This window comes from Ambystoma mexicanum, chromosome 9 (genome assembly GCF_040938575.1).
Source record: "Ambystoma mexicanum isolate Mex_15411 chromosome 9, UKY_AmexF1_1, whole genome shotgun sequence".
NCBI lineage: Eukaryota > Metazoa > Chordata > Amphibia > Caudata > Ambystomatidae > Ambystoma > Ambystoma mexicanum.
The window spans coordinates 587,380,801-587,404,628 of record NC_090931.1 but is presented as its reverse complement, the minus strand read 5'-3'; the positions used below and the strand labels follow the sequence as shown (position 1 = coordinate 587,404,628).

Below are 23,828 nucleotides of genomic sequence, written 5' to 3'. Positions count from 1 at the left end.
AAGGAATGTTTTCAGAGCATAAATACTGTGGCGAAATAATATTTGTGATTTCCTTGTTTTAGGTTACACTACAATATTAACGTTGGTTGAACAAACTTTAAGTATAAAACTTTTTTCATTTCAGCAGAGTGGATATTTTTAGCATATAGGTATTTCTCACATTAGTCCCAATCCACTTCATGCTTTAAGGGACGACCTCGATATATCTTTTGTATGACACTATGCAGCCCTGGCATCCCAGCCCCCTTCATGCCCCCCACTGATTCTGATTCTCAGTCCTATATAAAAAGCCAGCTGGTTAGTGGCAAGCAGAAGCTGTTTCTAAAATGGCGGACGGTTGGAATTAGCAGAAAAGGTCAATGCACCAAGATTAACGAAGTTACGAATGGACCATGCCCGAGATTGTACATACTCTACCGCCTGGCTTTTCTGCGTTCCAACGTGTGGCCAACCCTAACCATTACCACTGTGCGTGGACTCAAAGCGGATGAGTAAGTAGGGCAACCGGACTGCCAGGTCTTGAGAGTAAGTCTTTTTTTTGTTTTGTTGCATGTCTCCCTGTCCTGACATGCTTCTGCAAAATAATCCAATGTCCTGGTTTTAAGAAAAGGCTTTAAAGATAGATTCACGTCGCTGAGCAAGGTGGGTGCTGGTCAAGCGGCAGCCAGAAGGAAAACCGAGAATGAACTGGTCACAGCGTAAAACACAGGCATACCTTACTGCTGCCAGGAGTTCAGAAGGATCAGAGTGGCAACATGTCGCTGAATAAATATTAGGCTGTCTGTTTTTATTGATGTATATATGAACCTAGCTAGCAAATCATTACCAGTTTACATTATACCTTTTTACTTCCCGTATAATTGCTGGTAGCACATCATTATCATTACATTATGCCAAGTTACCTTACCTTATTCCGACATAGAGATTAGCGAGCACTCCGACCACACATACATACACAGACACAAACTCACTCTCAAAGCCACTCACTATAGCATTCACACTCCCTCTATCATGCTCACTCTCTCTTTCTCTCTCAAGTATGCACATACACACAATCACTCGCTCACATTCACTTCCATGCGCGCGCACACACACACACACACCCACCCACAAACTTCAAACTCTCATAGTCACTCTGACAATCAGACCTGGTCACTTCCTCATCCTCAAACACACTCGGTCTCAAGCTTAGAGTCAAACATTCATCCTCCCTCAATCAGTGGAAGGACGCCAACATAGACAGGGGGCACCCCCACTGCCCGCACCTGAGTGGCAGGCATCACAGTCCCCCTTGGAGCATGAGCGTGTCTCCCGCTATGCATTTTCGTGTTTTTTTGTGTGGAGCCCACCAAATGTAGCACATAATAAGGGGATACTGGGGGGAATGGGAAGATTACTGGCTCCGCCGCCTCCCCTTATTGCGCTAGCAGCATAGACACACTGCTTGACAAGACAGGAATCCCTTAGGAGCAAGTTATGCAAGTTGGGCTCTCATCTCTTTTCGCCTCAAAACTCACCCGAATAGAAAAATGTCTGTAAATTACAAGACATATATAGCTATTTGGACAACTTCTGCGCAGAATTTTGGGCTTTTGCTGTTTCTGCACAGAGATCATATTTTAAATATTCAGTCTCAAAATTCTTCTGAAACGATGCTTGTGGTTGAGAGCTCACGAGCCCCACCTCAGGAGCAGGTTTTGGGGACTGCTGGGCCAGCTTAGACCAGGGGATATGGGCCTCGGGACAGAACAGCGCTCCTGCAAGACCAACTTTTTCAAAATGCAGCTCAGTACTATTCCAGTCCATTTACTACCCTTATTGTGATTAATGTTTGCAGAAAACATAGTCCAACATATTTTTTGTCACCCATGCTTCTCTCTTTCTCTTCTACATTACGGGACTTTGAGAACGTCTGAAGGTGATATTAAGGATTATACAAGACACCAACACAAAAACATATCAGGATTTAGTTTTGAAAGACACAGTTTATGGCGTGGCTCTGAGAATTAGCACTCACTAGAAAGGCACAAAGCAGTGGTAAGAAAGAAGTCAAGGAGTAAGGCAGAGTGGCCCGCTGATCCTGTTCAATGCACTGGCGATTGAAAACACCTCGCATTCCTAGGCTATCATCGCTGTAGAGTCTCATAGCTCATTTGTATCTGAGATACGTGCAGCTTCTTCCACCGAAGTGGTCTGTGTTTAGGAAAGCGTTTCCTACTCTTAGTAAGGTCTCGAGAGTATCGTGAGCGAGAGACAAGGTTGAGTAATTTGCACCATTTCCCCGACTTTTCAGGCAGAGGCAGAGGACACTGAAATTATTATTATTGGGTTCAGAGATGTCAAGTTGCAGGATGACATGGGCTCGCAGTGAGGTTCAAGCCCCCGAGACGGAAGAATATTCCAGTGGCATTAGTGAAATGGTTCCTTAGCTGGACAAAGCCTATCAATTGAAGTATCTGCAAACTCTTGCACCACACTACGAGCCAGCCAAAGCCACTGGTCATCTGACACACATACCATCCTCGACCACCTTTCCAGCACCTAACCATTGGAGGCAAAACCCTTGGTGTCTAGGGCCCAGAACGTTTGGAATGCCTTAAATCTTAGCCTTAGAGCAGAACCAAACTATGGAAGTTCAAACATCATCTGGAAACTGAATGGTTTAAAAAAGACCTTTTAATATTACGGACAAATTTAAACACTGTGGGACTCCAGTAAGGGGTACTCACTTCGCATCCATATGGATCCTGACTGCCTATTTTGCAGGCCTATACCGCTGTCGTACTAACTTCCTGCTCCTCAAACCTTTCCATCTTCACCCAAACCTTAGTAGATGTTCACAGGCGGGAAAAACAAAAACAGGTTGGCCATTGGTCTTGACCTAACATGCAACCTCTAACCCTTTTCTTCTCTCCTTTTTATTTACTCTCCCACAAAAATCTCTCTGGATTAAGCAGTGCTCTGAAGTGACCATAAGGTGACATATGTCATGATATACAAAACTTTGTACAAACTTATATATGAAGCGGAAAATCCATAAATTTCTTCCTTATACAATTCCACACCGTTCCACCAATCTGCACCAAATTATGCATAGTTAACTGTTAGGTCCCGCCGGATATTACTGGCTACATGACATTTGGACATCCCACTGCTTTCCCCAGATTTAAGCCCCTTTACACATGAGACAGTTGCCTGAAATCGACAAAACATCAATGTGGTCATAGAAGGACCAGACAAAGCTCATTTTACATGTCTCGACACGAGGAACAAAAGTAATTGGTCCCTATGGGACCCTGAAAACCATGTTTCAATGCCCTGGGACACACCGTTTCTGAGATATTTGCAACGCACCGCACTGCACCGTGCCAAGGTAGGTGAGGGGAGGCTAGCTCAGGGGGAACGCGTTCATCTTGGAAGCAAGACAACGCAGCGCAACACAGGTTTGAATCCCTATACTGCGCTTAGAAACCAATCTCTGGTATTAAGCACGTTATAAAAGAACAATTACAAGGTGATGCGACAGTTCGGGAGAGTGCGCAGAAAGTCCCAGTATGCTGCAGCACGCCAACTCTTGGCTCCCCTCCATGTCTGCTCTGGGGTATGTCAGCCAACCACACGCCCCCATTCTCAGTGCAATTTACTTCAGAGTGCAAAGGACATCAAGCGATAAGGGACTTGAACAGCGACCTACAGGATCATTGATTTTCAGCAATTGATGAGTGTTCTCATGTCTTTCTACAGAACCTGTGCAGATTACAGGTACTTTTTGCTAGTAAATAAATACATTGGAAGCCTCTTGAGGTGCCGGATTGCTTTTCAAAAAAGATACAAAAGATAAAAAAGAAGCGCCTCTACGGGATGCATGACTATACATTTTAATCTTTGCATTGGTGGATGAGGGATCTTTTCTTTTTTCCTTTTCATTCCTTAATTGTATGGTATGCTGCTTTTAGTTGTCTATTGCCGTTCCGAAATTAACATTTTCTTGCTTAATTGTTGCACCTTCAAGAATCTGACCCTACCCATCCACGCGAAATTGTCTCTCCATAGCCACAGCCACCATTGGAGCAAAACTGGACTATTGTAATGTCCTCTTTGTTACTTGCACCTCGGAGAAAAATCACAAAAGACTACAGATCATTCAAAATAATGCTCTCGGGGCAGCGCTGAGCATTCCCAAAATGGAGCACATCTCCCATGCTAGGCATGATGCCCACTGGCTCCCGGTCAATGAACGTATTCTGTTCAAGACCCTAGCCATAACCCATACATGCCTCTCACTCACAGCTCCCCCATACCTCTCAGAAAAAATAAGCAGGACCACTTCATCCAGACCCAAACGTTTGCACCACTCCAATCAGATTAATGTCCCCACCTTCAAGAGGGCCAAAGCTGGGAGGTTCCAGCTTCCTATTCTTAGCTCCCAAACATTGAAATGACCTCCCTACGAACATAAGAAACGAGACCTCTCAGGTATCATTCTGCAAATCACTCCAAACTAAGCTCTTCAGTTAGCTCACCCCACCTCGCAAAGCCCCACGCAACAGCAGGTTACAGGAATCTGGAGGTTTCTCTGTGCTCCTCTGTAACAACGGAACCCTCAAGACCTCTGTGTTTTCATAATCATTGTAACCCTGCCCACTACAGTAACATCAACTGTCTCTTGTCATGGTGTCAATGTAACCATCAACTTTCACTTATCTGGCTCACTGTAACCAAGAGCCAAAGAGAGGTGAATCTGCCCTTCTTATGTAACCAAGTAAGCTTGCTGTAACAGTGCCACAATTCCCCTGGGCTGCCTTGTGCGCTTTATAAATGCGAATACATTAAATTAAATACATCAGCGCCTTGGTATAAAGCGCTATATAAATAAATAAATAAATCAAATTAAAATACAGCTGGGGTATTGCTTTGTGAATCTGTGGCAGCCCTAGGTTTTTGATGCATTGTTTAAATATCTGTCCAAGCCAAGGTAAGAGTAAGCACCGCAACAGGACAACAATGACGATATGTTCCCTTATTTAGGGCCCAATAACTGACCCACTGCCATTTGCTCTTCTATGGAGATCCACATGAGTCTTGCTTGACTGCCTTAATGCCATCAGGGTTAGTACAGACATAATTACATGGTGAAAAGATATTTGTTATGGAGGAACCACCTTTTCAACATCATCAATGGAAGGGAGGGGTAGCGATTCTCCACCTTTCTCCAAAGGCAAAGCCTGGCATTTCCAGAGCTGGTCTCTGTCCCTTGCCATGGACAGAAGATCAGACTGGTGAAGCCAGTGCAGGCTAATGAAATCCAGCAGCAGTCTAGACATTGGCTTATTTAAAATAAAATATGTAGTAAAGGGCTTTTATTTATTTAATTTGTTACACGGCCAGACCCTTGGGTATCACGGCGAGGTTACAGACAGCTTGTTAATTTTCTTGTACAATGTTGCAGTAAAGTAGTTATAATAACAGTTGGCCAGATGGCTCTTAAAAAACAGTGTAATTACGAATTTAGTAAAGAAACATACTTCCCAGTGAAGCCCTACATAGTTCATGGATAATCATTTAGTTAGTAAAGTGAATCTGTATTGGGTAGATGAGGGTGGTATGGCCTAGTCAATCAGTGTTGGTTAAACAACCATGTTTTCAGTGATTTTTTGAAACTAGCAATGGTTTCCTCATTTTTGATTCTAGGTGGTAGGAGTTCCAAAGGGTAGGGGCCAGGACTCTGAAACTGCTCCCTCCTTCGGTAGTTTTGTGACGCAGAATTTCTAGTAGTGCCTTGTTGTTTGATCGGAATGCTCTGTTTTTTTCTTTATAACATTGTTAAGGTAGCTGGGGCTTTGTTTGTGAGATATTTATATACAAAGCATAGAGTTTTGAAAATGATTCTGGCTTTGATGGGCAAGCAATGATTTTCTCGCCTAATGTTAGAGATGTGGTCTGATTTCTTTATACCTAAAGCCGCTCTAAGAGCTTTATTCTGCAGCAGTTGTAGTTTATTTGTATTGGCATTGGAAGTTCGTAAAAGGAGGGCGTTACAATAATTCGAGCTTGGTTAATATCAAGGCTCTGGCTAGCGTTATACAATTGGAGTGTGTAAGGAATTGGCGGCTCAGAGCAATGAGTTTGGCTGTGTATGCTGTGGAGGCGAGGGCTGAGATGTGTTTACACATGGTGAGATTGGCATCTAGGTAAACGCCAAGAGTTTTGACTTGCTTGAGTACTGATATCAAGGTGCCGTCGATATTGATGTGTGTGTGTAATCTGAATGAAGAGTGCCTATTCTAGATTGGGATCCTACAATGAGAACCTCAGTCTTCTCATCATTAAGACAGAGACTGTTCATTGCCATCCAATTTTGAAAGATGGCATAGATTTTGTTAATGGTCTGGGTATCATGGGCGTAGTCCCCGGTGATGGGGATAAGGATCTGGGTGTCATCTGCAAAATGTGTGTAGATGACACCCACATCGTCTAGTGCTGAGAATAGAAGTTTGGTATAGGCATTGTAAAGGGTAGGAGAGAGGCGTGATGCTTGGGGTACTCCGATGGGTACCGCTATGGGGTCAGCCGCATCTTTACCAATGGCGACTCTGGATGTTCGTTCAGCTGGAAATGATTTGATCCAGAGAGTAGCATTAATAGAGAAACAGAAGTCTTTAGCTAATGTGTCACAAAGTTTGTCATGGTCAAAGTTTGTCATGGTTTGTCCAGGCCCCAAGGGCCGGAAACATTATGTATTTTCAGGATACGCCTCATTAATATTCATTAGATAAACATGCATACAATTATTCGAAATGTATGCAACTATTTTCTCATGAATATTAATTGGGGATATCCTGAAAACCCATCAGGATTCCGGCCCACGAGGCCTGGCGTTGGGTAATCCTGTAGTGCATTAAATGCTGAAAATTGCAGACAGACACTTCTGCGGTGGTGATGTGATGGAAAATGAGACCCGATTGGGAGTCCTATGTTCTGCTCCTTAAGAACGCCTCTCTGGTGTGTGGCATTGTAGCTGGTAACACAGAGTTCAGTTGCAGGGTGGAAGGAAGGCAGAGGTGGTCGTAGGTGACCACCCACCTGGAAACTCGGTTACTCTGTCTGCATGTTGTAATGAAGTCTGTCTACCCCCACGTTCTTTACCCTCGGGAAAAAAATGCGATTATGGAGATGTCGTGGCTCAGGGCCTTTGTCAAATCTCCACCACCAGCCAGAACAGGTGGCTCCATTGCTAGATTAGATAGAATAAAGTAGTGATGATGGTAGCATTTGCCGAGAGTTGGGAGGTGATCCACTGGGGCTAGACCATTGATGACTTCAGTTTCACCAATTGTTGTGCATAATAGCCCTTATGTACCTCTGTTCACAGGTTTAAGTGCTTCCTCCAAATCAAATCTGAAACCACCAAATAAACAGGGAGAAGCACATCAGCTCCCCTTTCCGGCCCCTGGACTGGTTCTGGCACCCCTCTCAATTCCCATTCCGCCTCCAACCGCAGTACTCATTCTAGATTCCAATGCATGGCTTCCCCTAGCACAAGTATGTCTTAATATCCGTGGCAATGCTTTTTACCGACTGAGTCATGTAAACTCCTTTCCCTAATTTTGAAAGCACCCAGAAATGGGATTGCTATCCCCTGCACTGTCCTGCATATGGCGATTTTCTCCAAAACACCCTCTGTGGTTACCACTACATAGAAATATAGAATACAAAAATGCATGATTATGGAGATATTGGAATGTAACCTGAAGGGGAAAGCCCTGTGTATGCAAATTCAAGCCACTAAGACCAAGCTAGGAGAACTGGCCCGTCAGTGGCCCTGGCACCTGAACGTGTCCTTCTGATCACACTAAAGCTCCATTTCCCAAATTCTTGGACCGGCTTCAATAACTGCTTGGATGCATCGGACCCCTCGACCAATAGGCGGTCATCGGTTTGTGGGCATGGAAGTGTGAGATGGTCTCCACTAGGCTCATGCCAAAGCTATCGAAGCAAACCAAAGACTCAGATGAAAGCCCAGCAAGCAATCTGACCAGTTGATGGAGAACCCAAGTGCATGTCTCGCTGGGCTCTGGGCTGAGTGAATCATAGCAGCCAACTTAGCAGAAGAACATGCGTAATCACTCTATGGTGTATGTGAGCTGCCTCCACAGAAAGCCTTTGGTGGAAGCCAACTGGCTGTATTCAGATATCAGGTGCCTCTCAATGATAATACAGACCCCGACTAACACTGATGACCTGATTAATTTACCATTAGCACCAAGGGCCGAGGGAGCAGCCAATCATGTTCCGTGGATCACAGGCTGAAACTGCTAATCTCAGCCTGCGTTCCAAGGAAACTGAAGGCTGCTTCCCCCTCCCGGAACGGCTATCTTCACCCCACCCTCACCGTATCTTTTATTTTTCCATTCCCCAGCCCCACTTACCTCTTTTCTTCGGTAACAGAAGACCCGCCGCTGTCGCCACGCTGCTACTGCTGCTCCGCAGCCGCCACGGACATGGAAAAGAGACTCTGTATGGAAACCTGCCTTCCACATCCATGGTGGCCATCTTGAGACAGTATTTTCATTCAATGAACAGGACATGCACAGCGTCCCGTACATCGACTGAAAATACAGTTTTCTTAGCACCCCAGGTTTCCGGATTAGAAACCCAGAGTGCTAATAATGTTAAGCACCCATTCCAAGGGCTGGAATGCGTGTTAACATCCCTGGGCCCTAAAACGACCTCGCTTCGTTCAGGCCTTTAACTCAGGCTCCGGTCCGTTAACACCCATTCCACCCCTTGGAACGGGTGGTTAACGCTATATAATATGTCATCATGATCCATAGAACATGAAATATCCCGAAAGCTCACGTGATCCCATGTCCAGTGTACGTAGATCTCGCATCACTAATATTAAGTTTAAGTCCTACAACATATAATGGGAAAAGCAAAACTACAAATAACAGAATGCAACAAAAACAAGAGGATTGGATGGGCAGGAGGCAACAACAGATCCTCACCAGTCAATTCCTCTTCTGGACCAAAGTGTGTTTTCAATTGTCCTGAGCTTGACCTTGTTCATTGTGAGAGACGTTTAAGTGGTCCTTATTTCTCCTGCTCTTTTGTGGCTGCGGAGTGAGGGAATAGAAATATGAATCATGGGAGTGGGATAAGGTTTGGGGCTGGGGGATTTCCAGTGTTTTGGCTGTCCACCATTGCCCAGTTCCTGACTTTGCTTCCTCATGTGGCTTGTAACTTGTAAACTACAGGCCAAATCATCTCTAAGAAGGTGGAGAATGCTTGGTGTTACTTGTAATTTAAAGGGTTTTTGTGAAGGTGTTTGTCATGTTCACATCTTAAAATGACTTTATAATGTTCTCATATCTGCAACATGTCAGCAGATCCGGTAGATCCATTGCTTCGGGTTTATAAACGTGGCTTTAAAGAAACTCTGGAAACAGCCCCCTTTGGGGGGAGTCTCAGAACCTTTCGTTTCTCTCTGTTAAGGGCGGCGTCATCGGAATCCAGATTGAATGGAGCTGTGACCTGGACCGCTCCGCTTCGGAATGCAATCCTCGATATTCCTTCACCCGACTGGACAACAAGTTTTCCGAAAAATCGATCTCCTCTGGATACAACTTCCGGTACTCCCTGGGGGGCATGCATGTGATGTCATGGCATGCACACAGATGCATTTGGAACGCATACACCTTAAAATATAATTAAATACGTTCATGCGCTTGACTAATTTTAATGTAGCAAGAGCCAACTCTGGTACTCGGGAGGATAGCTCAGGGGCAACTCGCTCGCCTTGGAAGCAAGACGACACGGAGCACCACAGGTTCGATCCCCGAGTCCGTGCGCGTTATAAATAACCGATCATTTATACTGAATACCTCTTTCTTCTTCTGGGACTGTGTACACTGTTCATGACTACTGCTGTGTAACCCTATTTAGGCAGTCTTTACCTATGTTTTATCATTTAGATAGGATGAATATGTCTAACCAAAGTGATGGAGGGGATTAGGAGAGAGGGAGGGGTGCATGGGGAAAAAGAGGAGGTGGTGGCGGGTGAAACTAGTGCTTCAGCCCAATCCTAGGAAACTGTTTGGAGGCTCTAATTGGTGGCATTTCCCTGTCAGCAAACAATAGAGAAGTCCCACCCCACCATGCCCGCAAAATGGCAACCTTGAGGCTTCTTCAGGGCAAAAGAAAAAATAAATGCCGGAGGGAGCCTTCTAGAGAGTAGCAACATCCTGTCGCCGGAGCCATGCTCCTTAGCAGAGTCTGCAGCACCAAGACTATCTCAGTGGGTTCAGCACCTGCTGCAGGGATTGCTGTGTAACCTGCAGGTCATGGACAGTGCCAACCAGACCTTTCATGTTTCTAAGATCATTACATTGAGTAAAAGGAAAGTGGTTGCACGAAGGACTCCTATCCCGGAAGTGCCAAGAAACAATTTAGCTTGGTGTCAATCTTACAATGTACCAATTAAAAGGAACACTTCAGCTGGAGCATATCCTGGGGTTAGGAATGAAGGCATACAGCATGACCTTACAGGAAGGCACTCCCCCCAGAATGCTCAGGGTGGGCCTGTGGACGGCTAGCCCCCAAAGGGAACACTGCACTGGCAGCATAGCCCTTGCTCCCACGTGAAGACTTATCATGGTATCTCGAGAAAGAAAGGGAAACTCCCACATTTTTTGTATTATAGGGGGATCAATTCTCAAAAGGGAGTGTGAAGACAGAATTAGTGCAAATCACAGAGAAAAGATGACCCCTCCCTACACGGGCCTGGGAGTTAGAAATGCAGGTGGTTGCCACGTGATATGTAACATCCACATAACATACTGCTCACTCGGTAACAAGACCGACTTGTCTCTGCGTTTTGTACTCATTCCGACTCATCATGGTGTCAGACCTCTCAAGGACAGCCCTGACGTGAAGCTGCGATCAAAGGTTGTGTCCCTGCTGCAGCGTTTCTTCTTCAATCCCAACGATTGCGAAAATAGGGCAGGAAGAGCCGGGGAAGCTGCGATGCCCTGAGTGCACGAGGATCTGTCCCAGGGTAATGCAGCGCCCGTGCAATGTACAGTCAGTCACCTAGGCTCTGTAATGTGCGAGGCTGTGTGATTTACTTTTTGGTTTACAATTGGACTATTGGCCATTTGTATAGAGCACACTACTGACTGAATGATCCCTTGTTGCTTACAGAATTGGTTCTAGAAGACCAAATCAGTATGAGGAGCTTTGCTTTGCAGTGTGTGCTGTATTAATGACCATGGCCAACTATTCATCCATCCACTCATTTTGACAATTTCAGAAGGATGAAAGGCTGAGGGGAGTCTTTCTGGGATTTCAGCCTGTGACCTATACAGTGCACACAGACTGCTACAGAATGCACACAATCCATGGCGCTGATCAAATGGTCTGCTCCTGTCAGCATGAAGATCTGCTGACCGCTCCATTAGGTATGAGGTGCAACCCGACACATCCGTCCATCCCTGATATGTAACCCAAGGTGCTAGGACACATCCAGTGATAGGGGTCCTTGATAAAGAAGGCCATTTAAATCAAATTTCTACAATGTCTATATGCTTCTGTGGATGTGTGCCTTTTTATAAAAGAATATAGCTTTCATGCCCCGGCCGGGGAACATTCCATGGGCTTTAACGACCTGCCAACCTAAGCTTTGGTAGGCCTGAACAAATATTTTTTTTTTCCATCCGACGGTAGATCAGCTCTGCGTGCCCATCTTCCGTTGGAGAAAAAGAAATGCCTGCTGCCATTGAAATGGAAAAGGGACTATGTCCCTTTTTCGATTACGGCAGCCACTTAAAACATGTTCCAACATGGCCACCGTCATCCGAAAAGGGACATAGTCCCTTTTCTATGTTGATGGTGGTGGCCAGAAGAGATGAGCATTGGGACCGGAGCGCAAGGCTCCGGTCCCGCAGGTATGTTGGGGTGGGGGAAGGGGAATTTGGGTTTTCTAACACGTGTAGGCAATAGGGACAGCCTCCCGGTTGCCTCCCCATGTTAGAAAAAAAAATGAAATGGACAAAAAAGCACCACCCGGGGAAGGGCCTCGGGTGGCTGGAACAGCAGGTGTGGATTGTGTATTCTCGCCCGTTGTTCCAGACACCTCATTGGCTGAGTGCCCTTCCCGGCTGCAAATATAAGTATCTGTCCTTTGATGTATGGACAGAGAGATAAGGGGGTTTGCTGTTAGTGCCAACAACTTTCGCAGGCTGCCTGATCTCATCTTCCTCTCAGGCAGCCTTGAAAGAGGATTGGTGCCCTTGGCGGGGGTGGAAGTAGGGATGCATTTTAGGCACACCCACCACAAAACAGATGAAATTACCCACGACAACTGGTAGGGCACTAAAGCAGCAGTATTCCAATGGGGAAAAAATAAGGGTGCTATTAAGCAGCTATATCTGTATTTTATACTATCGCCTTTGTTCTGAATTTCAGGTTTGCCAAATACTACAGGGACTCTGACGGGACGGATTATCGGACCCTGATTAAAGCCTATGGTATTCGCTTCGATGTTATGGTGAATGGCAAGGTGAGTGAGCATGCACTTAGGAGCCATCGTCTAGCGTTGAGATGTACTTTGTGGGAACTTCAAGCAGCACAAAGTTTAATGGAAAAGGTGTTGATCTCTGCAAGTTAGAGAAATCCAATAAATGAGGCATCATGGAGGCAGGCAGTCAGCCCTACAACTGATAAACAACTGGGCAAAGATAGCGGGCGAGGAGATCAAGCAACACATGCACGTGATAAGGCAGGACAGGGCTGGGGGCTTCTAGCCAGAAGGTAAACCAAAAAAGGAAACAACATTAGGAGGAGTGAACATGACTCTGGAGGCCAATCAAGTGGGAAGTTGGCGGGTAGAGAAGAGAGGCGCTCCAGATAACCAAAATCAAGAGAAATGGACGGGTAAAGAACAATCAAGAGGGAAAATATTTAATGGCAAAGAGAGAAAGTCTAGAAAAAGAACCACAAGAGTCAGCGATTACCAAGTAAAAACCCTGCAGTTATAACACCAAGAAAGGGAAAAGATGGTGGGAGGTAAAGAGAAATGGGCAAGAGCAATATCTGTAAAGGAAGCTTAACCGTTAAGACACCATCGGGTTCGCGAGGCCAACCAAGAGAGAAATCGATAGTGTCCATTTTAGAGAGCAATCCAGGAAAATAAACCTAAGAGAAACTGACAATTTAAAAGAGCAACACAGCCAAGAGATTGGCCAGCAAGTAGGCGAGAGACAGGGCTTGCACATCTAAAAATAGTGGGTCATTTGCGCGGATAAGCAAAATGATTACTACAATGATCCCTAGGCAAACTAGGAGGCAAGAGCACCTATCGGGGGTCTTCCAAGGGTACAAGAATGGCATTCTATATTACCAGTTAGAATGATAGCATGTCTGTAAATTGTCTAGTGTTTTCTCCTCAATTGGAAAACAATGTTAACACTGTGTTTCTTTTAGGCAGGAAAATTTAATATCATTCCAACAATAATCAACATTGGTTCAGGCCTGGCCCTCATGGGCGCTGTGAGTATATGCATGCCGATGTAACATTGCTTGAAGGTTTAGGACATCCCATGACATTCTGTGCTGTGCAATGCATGTGCCTCCAGCAAGGGCCGATAATGATCAGACAGCGGGTACAAGTGGGGCAATATGAAGCGCTGGAGGGATCCATGGTTCGCCTGCCTTTCACCTCAGGGTTTGCATCTAGAGCAGGTCATTATTAATCAGACGTCAACAGCATGTGTTTACCCAAAGGAAATGTGAGCAGCGGCAATCTCAGTCTTGCGCCCATCACTCTGTTCATATGAAGTAAGAATCTAGGCCTCTGCAGTGAGGACACAGGGCCTCAGTAGGAGTTTGCCAGTCCGGAAACAAGGGTGTTGGTAAGCTCACCGGCACCCTTGTTTCTGGATCGACAAACTGTGAGTCTGCTTGCCGTGGCAGCTGGGCCCGACAGGTCTGACTCTGATGGGCGCTGCAGCCACGGTAGGCAGACTGTTCATGGAAGCACCGGCACCATTGATAACGACACCGGTGCTTCCGTATTTGCCGGCGCCCGACTTCCCAGGCCGCCGGACTCGTAATGAGCCGGTGGCACCGGGAAGTCAGGCACAGGTTAATTATTACAGGTCTGGCAGCAACCCACGAGTAGCACCAGCTGGGTTACCCTCAGACCCGTAATGAGGCCTATGGTCATTTGACGTCACTACCTAATAACAGAAAACAATTCCACTATACAAAGCCGAAAATGTAGGCTTAGCTAATGCTTGCTTTCCAAGTTGCACCGGGCCACAGAGGCCAACATTAATTGAATCTGATGCACCGAAAACATGCCCAGAGCATACCGATCCAGCTGAAATACTGTTGTCAGCAGACATTAGACATTTTAAATATGATTGCTGTATCCTGTCACATGTGATATAACAATGTTTTATGGTTAATATCTTGCAGGGGGCTTTCTTTTGCGATTTGGTACTCCTGTATTTGATCAAAAAGAGCACCTTTTACCGAGGCAAGAAGTTCGAGGAGGTGAAGTAAGTAAACCTGTGTTGAGTTCTCGTGTCAGTTTCCATTTCTACAGAAGTGCATGTATATGTGGCAGGCTCCGAGCCTCTATGGCAGTAGCCTTGCCACATTGCCATCTGCCCACAGTGCACAGGAGTAGCATTCTAGACCATCTTAGTGACAAAGCAATGGTTCTATGTGATTTCATCGCTGGAAATAAACATCGAAGGGGAACTGGTGCAATTATATGAACAAACTCAAGTCCTAGAATATTTGGGGAAAGTGTTGGATAGTGGCTTAAGAAAAAAATAGCGCTTCCCCCTCAATGTTTATTTATAGCGATTAAATCTCTGGGTACCAAATCATTTTGCTTACAATCTTGCTCCAAAATCGTGAACGTACGAGCATGTGATGGTGGCACATCATTTAATAAACTCCTATTCATAGTCTTCAGAGGCCATAGAAGGTTTTTCTTATCAGGGTTGGGCGGACCAGTAGGGTAATAGGGACGTGTCTGAATGGCAGCCCAACAAGTTAGTGTGGACTGGTCACAATGGGCCCATTATTGGCCAAGGTGTAGCAGTTTGATGAGATACTGCACTGTGGATCTGGTAGCTTTGACCAGTTTTACTGACCAAATATGCTTTAAAGTACACTATTTCCAACATGTTTTAACAGAACTCCCCATTTGGAAGTACTCAAACACTGTAATTAAAAGTAACAAATTGCTACTTGTGATTGTGAGCCATGTTCTCATTGATGCCTGACCCATGTCACAGACTGCCTCAAGAACACAACCATGCCCAAACAATGGTGCAAGGATTTCTATTTGATTTTTAGTGAAGGGGCTTTCTAAGGGCGTCCCTCTCCATCTAACCTATAGATGGGTAGTCCCTCCCTAACCCAGGTGTCCTCAACCCCAGGTCATCACTAAAGATTGGTAACCCCTACTATTTAAAAGCTATGTAGCTTATGGTAATGGTCTAAAGGCAAACACCTTGGAGGTCATTACAACCCCGGCGTTAAGGGTTAACGACGGCGTTAACCCTTAACGCCGGATTCCCACTTTAACGCCTGCTTTTGGCAGGCGTTAAAGTGCATTGCGCTAACCCGCCATGGTGCTAATTACGCCGCCGTAATTTACGGCGGCGTAATTAGCGCCTTCCCCACTCCCATTATGCCCTATGGGGCAAAAATGGGAATGGGGAAGGGAAAATGGGAAATGGGGATTTACCGCCCCACTCACCTTGGAATGGGGCGGTAAATCCGCCATCCACCATGGTGTAAACTATGTTTACACCATGGTGGTAAAGTTGGTGCACTTAGCACCAAGGTTTTAATGACCTCCCTTATCTCTCGAACTCCCTCTAGGAACGATCTACGTGTTGCCTGACCTAAGGTCCACAAAATTATTTTCCAAACGATGGGTGCCTTTCAGACACCCAGGCACCACTTGGTCTCTTACTTCCATGTCCTTCTGCTCCTCTCCCTACATCTTTCAAAATCTCCGACTGCCTCCTCCTTCTCTCCTCCCTTCTACGCCACCTACGGCCTCTCCTTTCTCTCCCTTGTACTTCCTAGTCTTTCCCTCCAATGTTGCTCTATCTTGTCCTCCATAGTATCTACCTCCACCCTCCCATCTTCCTCTCTCATACTACACTCTGCTCTCTCACCATGACTACTCTCCTCCGCCCACACCACTACCCCCTTTCTCAACACTACTGCTCCCCTCTCCATACGACTACCACACACCTCTTCACTCTGTTTCTACTTCCATCTCCACTCTAAGACTGTAACTCTCTCCACACTACTACATCTCCCTTCAGACTGCTATTGCTCCCTCTCTCCACTCGACTACTCCTCTCAAAACCACTTCAAAAATCACCCTTCCACTCACTTTATTTTGAACACCCTACTCTATCAGTCATACTCTGACACCTTCCACACACACTCGCAACAAAGTACCACTTTCTCTCACTAACCAATAGCTCACCTTGCACACTTCTTCAATTATCGGCCTCCAGGCTCCTCTGCACCGTCCTTCCTCTGCATGGTCTGTTGGTTTGCTTCCACCTCCTAACCCCACACTAACAACTCACACCTTCCTGTTTCCTGCCTTCCCTTTTATCCTCCTCCTTCTCTCTCCATTGGTTCTACCCTTCCTCTGGTTCCCTCGGCCAACTGCTGTCGTTCTCTTCCCATGTGGCAGGGCAACAATTATCAGAACAAATAAGAGGGGTTTTAAGACTTGCCTCCTCTTTGTACGTGGGCCAACCATGTCTGGTCAATGGCAGCCCGCTAGATCGCTATACTGATGTTAAGTGCCCCAGTGCCTTTTAGGCCTCGGGATTATGTTGTCAGTTTGTTGTGGGAACCAATTGGTGGTCGTCCCTTGGGGGAATTTGCAGTTCTTATGAGGAGCGTTTGGTACGCCTTCCTTGCCGGCGAGTGGAGAGGACTGCTATGGAGGCTTGTTGCTGGTAATAATTTTTGCGCAGCCGATGCGCAGAGCGTACTACTTTGTGTGTGGGTTACAGATTAGAGTCTTTTCCAAGTCTGTTCCGCGTTGGGTACTGGAGATGCTGGGCGGTGCTGGCGACTTCTCCCGGGCTTCTTGCTCACTGTGGTGGTGTTTTGGTTCTGCTGCCACTCTGCCTGCCCGTTCTTGAAGTGCTCTGTGAAATTGAGAAATAAACTGGCTAGCATCTTGGGTGACAGGTATTGGGCAAGAAAAGACAGTACTCTTCAGATTCATGCAGGCACAACGTGAAGGGACAGGGACTGGCCGCTGCCCCCCAACTCCCATGCTGCCGCTTGACATGGGCTCTGCAAATATTAGATCCCAGTCCGGCCCTTTGTGTTATCCTATATTCCATCCTGTATCATGTGAAATATCTCCACTTTTGAATTTAGCAGGAACAGTGGCTATGAAGTTAGGTGTAAAGATACGAACATGAAGTATCTCCTTGATTTTTATTTAGTAAATGGTCAAAGACGATGTAATTAAAAGTTGCCAAAAATAATATACGGTATATATATTTCAGGCCATAGAAATAAAGCAATTCAACACAGATGCGAACTGGTCAATGCAAAACTAAGGATATGAATATAAAACGGACAATTGCACATTTGCCAACTGACTGGGTATTGGATTATATACAATTACAATCCAAGTCATGCCCACTGGTATGGAAAATAAATTCAACCACAACGGGTTTTGCTTTAAAAGGTTTCAAATTACAAAGTTACAGGTCTGTATCCCCCCTCTTAAATTACAATATGCAAGAGTAGTCACATCTGCCTCCTAAAAATGTCCTTTAAAAAAATAAAGATATGAAGGGATGAAGATGTCCATCTTCCCATGTTTACATCTTAGAAACACTAGCAAAGCATATTTGTTATCTTAAAAGTGTAATTGTTCTTTCTTCTGCAATTTTTCCTTTTTCATGACAATGCCCAGGAACTGCCAGGGAATAATTCACAAAGATTGGACCTGGAGAAAATGAGGCGATACCCGCACGCATCTCAGATCTGCACCCGCTTCACAGAGCCTAAAAGCGGGGCACATGTGGATACGCCGGGAAGAACGTTGATATGCCCTTGAGCAATCTTTGTGAATTGCATTTGGACACCAGCATCTCAGATATGCCTTCGGCCTCTCCAGATGTGCTTCTGTTTTTAGCTTTGAGATCCTGGTTTAAGAGCTGCTCACAAGAATTTCCTCGTTTACTCCGGCGCCAGTTGTTGGGAAATAGGACCCATGATATTGTCTTCCACCCGCTGTTTTGGGCTGTGGCTAATGTTTTGCGAGTTGTTATCCATTTACACATTGTTTAAAACTCCACTTTCATTTTACACATTGGTATCCCACCCAATCACATACACGCAAAACATTCTGATTTAGACTAATGTGTTAAGACATTGGGAACCAACCATACGTGGGCCTTTGATTCCAACTTAAAACACTGAGGAATAAATCCCTGTGTGTGCAGCACCGATGATTAACTTCTTTCCAAAGAGAATGCACGGCCAGATGGGGTGGCTGACACTAGCAGAATATATTGGTTTAGTCCTGAGCAACATTAGGGTATTTGCTACAAAACACCAACGCAACGCAGGATCATTATTGTATTAAGGTGCCTTCTATACGATTGAATCTCATTGTGAAACAATGTATGCAGGATCACAATTAGGAAACCCAATCAGTGAGCACATAAGAGCCACCAAACAAACAGGCATACACTACCTAATAGCTGGACACTCGAGTGAGAAACGTGACCCCTACAACACGAGGGGCCAACCTTACCCTCCCCATCTAAGTTGATGATTGAAAATGAAGACCTAACCACAACAGAATTCACCACAAATTCGTGACTTTTACGCACTTTTTGAAACATTGAAAGCCATCAGCAATCCGGATAACAAATAAGTATACCATACTGATTGTGATTTCAGCACTATGATCACAGCAATAGACATCAAATAAAAAAATAAACACTTTTATCAGGTCTAGATTTTGTCCCATCCACAAATCAGCAGAGCACCCACTTTTGGTTGGAGGATTATGCCACTCAATTTAATGTAAAAAGAAATAAGTACCATCGATTATTCAGGCACGTGCTCTTAGCACATCTAGTTATAACAATGAACTTTCACCCCAACGTGCAGCCTCTGCCCAATGCAGCTAGTCACATCTCCTCCAGCTTCGGCTGCATTCTTTCCACCTCTGAGTAGATGCCCGGGGACCAGCCGCCTTGCTGGTTCCTAACCATGTCCCACCGTGCCCTGCAGTTATTCCCACCTGCTCCTCTTATCGATGCTTCCTCTAGACCCTGGCGGCCTGGTAAGATCTACCACATCTGATGTACAGTGCTTCTCACCGTGATACTGACTTCTTGGCAGTAATGGAAATAACAAATAAAAATATTTAAAAAAAACAACCCTCTTAATGAAGGTTCTCTGGAGTTTGCAGAAGAGAGGCCAATGCTCCCCTGTTGATGGATAGTCTGAAATTAGAAGATTGATTCCAGGGAGAGCAATGTTACTCCCAAATTGTTTACTTAATGCAAAGATATGGAGAATGATACCTGGGTCCCAAGTAAAACATCTGTTTTAGGCACATTGGGGTTATTTTACCAAGTTTTGGGAATTACACCATTTTTCATGCCACTAAGGTATTTAGATCTTTTTCATGGATATTTACAACCGGATATAATTCCTACATGAGCAGCTGGTTCAGTGATGGCGCTTGCTAGTCTCACCAATAGAGGCGGCTGACCCATGCTGCGTTGCCATGGTCTTGCCGAATGGGTTCGAAAAACTTGGCAGAGGTAGGTGGGCACAACTGTCTACAGTGTAAAGCCAAGCACATCGAGATGTTGTTGGCTGTTTATTTTTATCAGAATGCTGGCCGCTCAGTGACAGAAAAATGAATAGATTTGAGATGTTCCCATTAGAAATATGCAGTCTGACCAAACAGTTCACACAGAACATCACTGAATCCACAGAAATGACAAGTGCTTTTGGTGGTGGCTGGTGAATTCTTTTCTTGGTGGGCTGCAAATATTTCCCAGAAATGAGCACGAGCGACAAAGAATAGTGAAGGAAAGCAGAACAAGCAAGAGGGGTTCCGGGACAGGGAGGAATTTTCCCTAAAGAACACTTCTGAAATATTGGGTTCAATTGGTGCATTTTACTTTACACTAAAGGTCAGATCACCAACAGTTCAGAGGAGCATTTCCCATATCATTTTCATGATGCCTTTTCCCCCAATATATGCCCGTATTATGTCAGTTTAAGATGACAATGTCATGCTGGCTTTGCGTCATATTGTCAGTAATGCTACTGTATGAAAACATTCTCTTGCTGCCTGCACCAATATGTGTCAGTTCCCCCATGCAAGAATGCACTCATGTTTGCTTTGCCCACTATATATGTATAAATAAAGAAAATGTTTAGGTATGTTTCTGTACTCAGTTGATGCAATTTATCAGTGTTAGGAACCCTCTGCTGTCCAAATGGCAAATAACACCCACTTCAACAACAGCTATCATTGCAACTTACAGATAGAATTTATCAGTGTAAGGTTTCCCTCTGCTGTCCAAATGGCAAAGTGCACCCATTTTAACAACAGCTATCATTTCAACAAATAGAATGAGCATGTTTCTATGCGGTCATCTAACGCAAACATTCGGAATCATTTCAAGTTACTTATTTCAACCTCCACTTCTCTTCACACAGGGCACGGCAGTTCCAGTGTCAATGAACAGTAAATAACTGGCTCAACGTTTCAGTCTCTAAAGATTGAAACGCTCCAGGATGAATGTCTCCTCATGAGCTAAAACTGAAAGTGCTGTAATTATGCTACTACACCATCTTATGCCATCATAGGGACTCTGCATTGGAACAAGGCTGACAATTACGCATCCACAAAGACACATCATAGAAGTCACAGGGACCTACGCCTCCTTCCTGGAAGTGATCAGTGGTAATTTCGATATTTAAGAAGGGGGACAGAATTGACCCTATGGATTACCAACCGATATTGACCTTTAAGATATGCTAGAACTGCAAATGTTATGCCGGGAACAGCTAGTAATATCTCTAATATCATTGCAAGAAAACATGCTCATGCTGGCTGCGCCGGTATGTCAGTTCCCACATGTAAGAATACACTCACGTTTGCTTTGTCCAGAATACCTGTAATGCCATTTCAAGAAAGCATGCCCTTGTGGTTGCTCCAATGTATGCCAGTGGGTCCATGAAAAAACACTCATGATTTGGCCACATTGCCATTGGAAGAACACATGCCCATACTTGCTGTGCCAATATGTGTCATTTCCACCATATAATGATACACTCATGTTTGCTTTGCCAAACATGCCAGTAATGCTGTTGTAAGAAAAGATGTCCATGCTGGGTGTGTCAGTAGGACCCCCAGGTAATTACATCCTGTTTTCTTTGCCCATATCGCCACTTACCCGATAATGCCATTATGGCCAAGCATTGCATCTTACTGCCGGCAAAATCACTGCAATCTACTTTAATCTCCTGCTTATGCTTCCCCCAGTGCCCGACTCTGTATTGTAGGAAACTCGTGATCTTCTGTATAGTGCTTTGTTGGTCATGTCAGAACCGCAAATAATGCAAAAAAATCCACTACTCGGTTCAAGTCCGCAGTGGACAGCAGAAACAGATTCATTTCTTTACAGCCGCATGGAAACAGATAGGGAAACTGGCAGAGTATCCCCGTCCTGAGAAATTGGCCAACGAACACAGATTAGTCTGTTTTTTTTAACAGGGTTTTACGCAATGAGAATCATACATTGGATACACTTTCCAGGGGAACATCCTTTGACCTTGGGTGCTCTGTCTGCAGCACACATCTTCCATTTCTGCAATTCCATTGGCCCCTGCCATGTGACACAGTCCCAGCCAGTGGTGGATGCCTCCACCATACATAATCAGTCACCATCTGGTAACCGATATCCCACGTGACATTCCCTCCAGTTCTCGGGCAAAACTGAGCCTCGCCTTCATATACAACATGTCATTCATCTGCATCACTGGGCGTGGCTATCTTCCGAACAGGGGTTTGCATCCCGAACACACAGTTTTCTCGTCTTGTACAATTTGTACCAACCAATCGTGGCTTCTCGCAACTTACATGCGTCATCAGCAATCATTGCTGAGGTGATGCACTTTTTCGGGACAAGCTGGGCACTGAGTGCTCATAGAAAAGCTTAAAATATTCACTTGGCTTCTACATTCCCAAGAGGAAAATCTTATTTCTCCAACAACACGTCTGGCCCAGGTGTGCTTCCTCAGCCGCAAGCTTACTGAGAGCTCAGGGTTTCTCCTGTCAAGCTTTGGCTCATCCATATCACCCCGGGTCAGCCCCCTTCGCCCACTATGGTTGAGCTACCAGTCAGTGCAGTACTCATCATCCAATGGGTCATACTCCTTTGAATGTTCATGGGCTTCGTGGTGTCCTTGATGAAGTGCGGGTCTTTTAGTAATTTTACTCAAGGCGCAACATGCTTTGAACTAACTATTTACAATGTTCTGTTTTTTTCCACAGATCATCTAACAAAAACCTGACAGCAGATGGGAAAGTAAACGGGCTTCAGAACTCAGAATGCCAACAGGCCATGGTGCAGCTGAAACAGGTGCACAGTGTGGAGACTTAGTAGTTTCTTCTTAATGGAAGAGTATGTACGCCGTCCAAGACGACCACAGGCAAAATAAATGGACCTAAAGGGGGGCGAGAGGACTACTGGCAACATGGTACTGCTCAACATTAATGCCCACGCAAGTCACTTCTTCTACCCGTTTGTCGCTGCACCAGGCTTTCCACATTTAAGACATTCAATCAAATTAGACACATGTTACAGAAAGTGCTGTGAATTACCCCTGGACAGGACTAAATCGTTCACAAGTGAGGAATTGAAAAAAATAAAACAAAGTTTGGGTTGTGAAATAGCTAGCACCACTCAAGCCGGTGTGTGGCGAGAGTTTCTGTGATCTAAAATGGCTGCCAAAAGAAACTAGCTTGTTTTAGAGTCTACGGTATTAAGCGCCTATTTGTGTTGCCTAATGAAGCCAAGTTGGAACTGCATTGGCTTGGAAAACTGACGTCAGTCTCTATCACTTTCCCCATTGATGGAGGCGAAACCTGTCTACAAACATTTCTGCGGAATGAAGAATTGGGATGCCTTAAAGGAGCGCAAAGTGTCCATAACGCAACGCAAATATCCTGAACATAGCGCTGTAAAATATTGCAACGGTCCCCAGCCTGTGAGAGAACTAGAAAAGCCTCAATTCTGGGGGCATTTGTGCCAAGTATTTTCAGATTCAAATAAATGTGTCAATGACTAAACAGGAATTCACTTTCAAGTGACTATTATTTTATACTTGTATACGAAAATCTCAAACCTACAATAATAATCGCTCATTTTTGGTGCACATTTTGTATATAGCTCTTCTTACCAGACTACTGATAAGCGATCTTATGATAGGTGTTATCATCACCAAACTTAATATGTCGACGTCAAAAGGATAAAGGGTTAAGTCGCCCCTGCTGGGATTCGAACTTGGAGAAAGGGCTAGGAAGGTGCTCGCTCTTGGTAGCATCATCCAGACCGAACCTTCACTAGCTAGTTAAACGTGCATGTCACAAATCTACACACAACCTATCAGCCAAGGTCTACGAGCAACGACACTCCACCAAGTTGGTCCCCCACAACCTTCAAATGAAATAGATATTTTTGAGAACATTGAAAGGACAACTATACAAC

General features: G+C 45.0%; 1 protein-coding gene across 2 annotated transcripts in view; it reads left to right on the top strand.

The window, feature by feature from the left end:
- Positions 1-23,416, top strand: part of P2RX5 (purinergic receptor P2X 5) — a 354,731-nt gene extending 331,315 nt beyond the window's left edge. Inside the window, exons 8-12 of one of the 2 annotated variants that reach the window (XM_069615208.1) lie at positions 9,496-9,632; positions 12,466-12,559; positions 13,483-13,548; positions 14,479-14,561; positions 22,613-23,416. In XM_069615208.1, the coding sequence (XP_069471309.1) occupies positions 9,496-9,632; positions 12,466-12,559; positions 13,483-13,548; positions 14,479-14,561; positions 22,613-22,721 (489 nt within the window). In that variant the 3' untranslated portion in view covers positions 22,722-23,416. Of the gene's footprint in view, positions 1-9,495; positions 9,633-12,465; positions 12,560-13,482; positions 13,549-14,478; positions 14,566-22,612 lie in introns of those variants that run through there. The other variant, XM_069615207.1, reaches the window with a different exon arrangement.
- Positions 23,417-23,828: the final 412 nt, after the last annotated feature.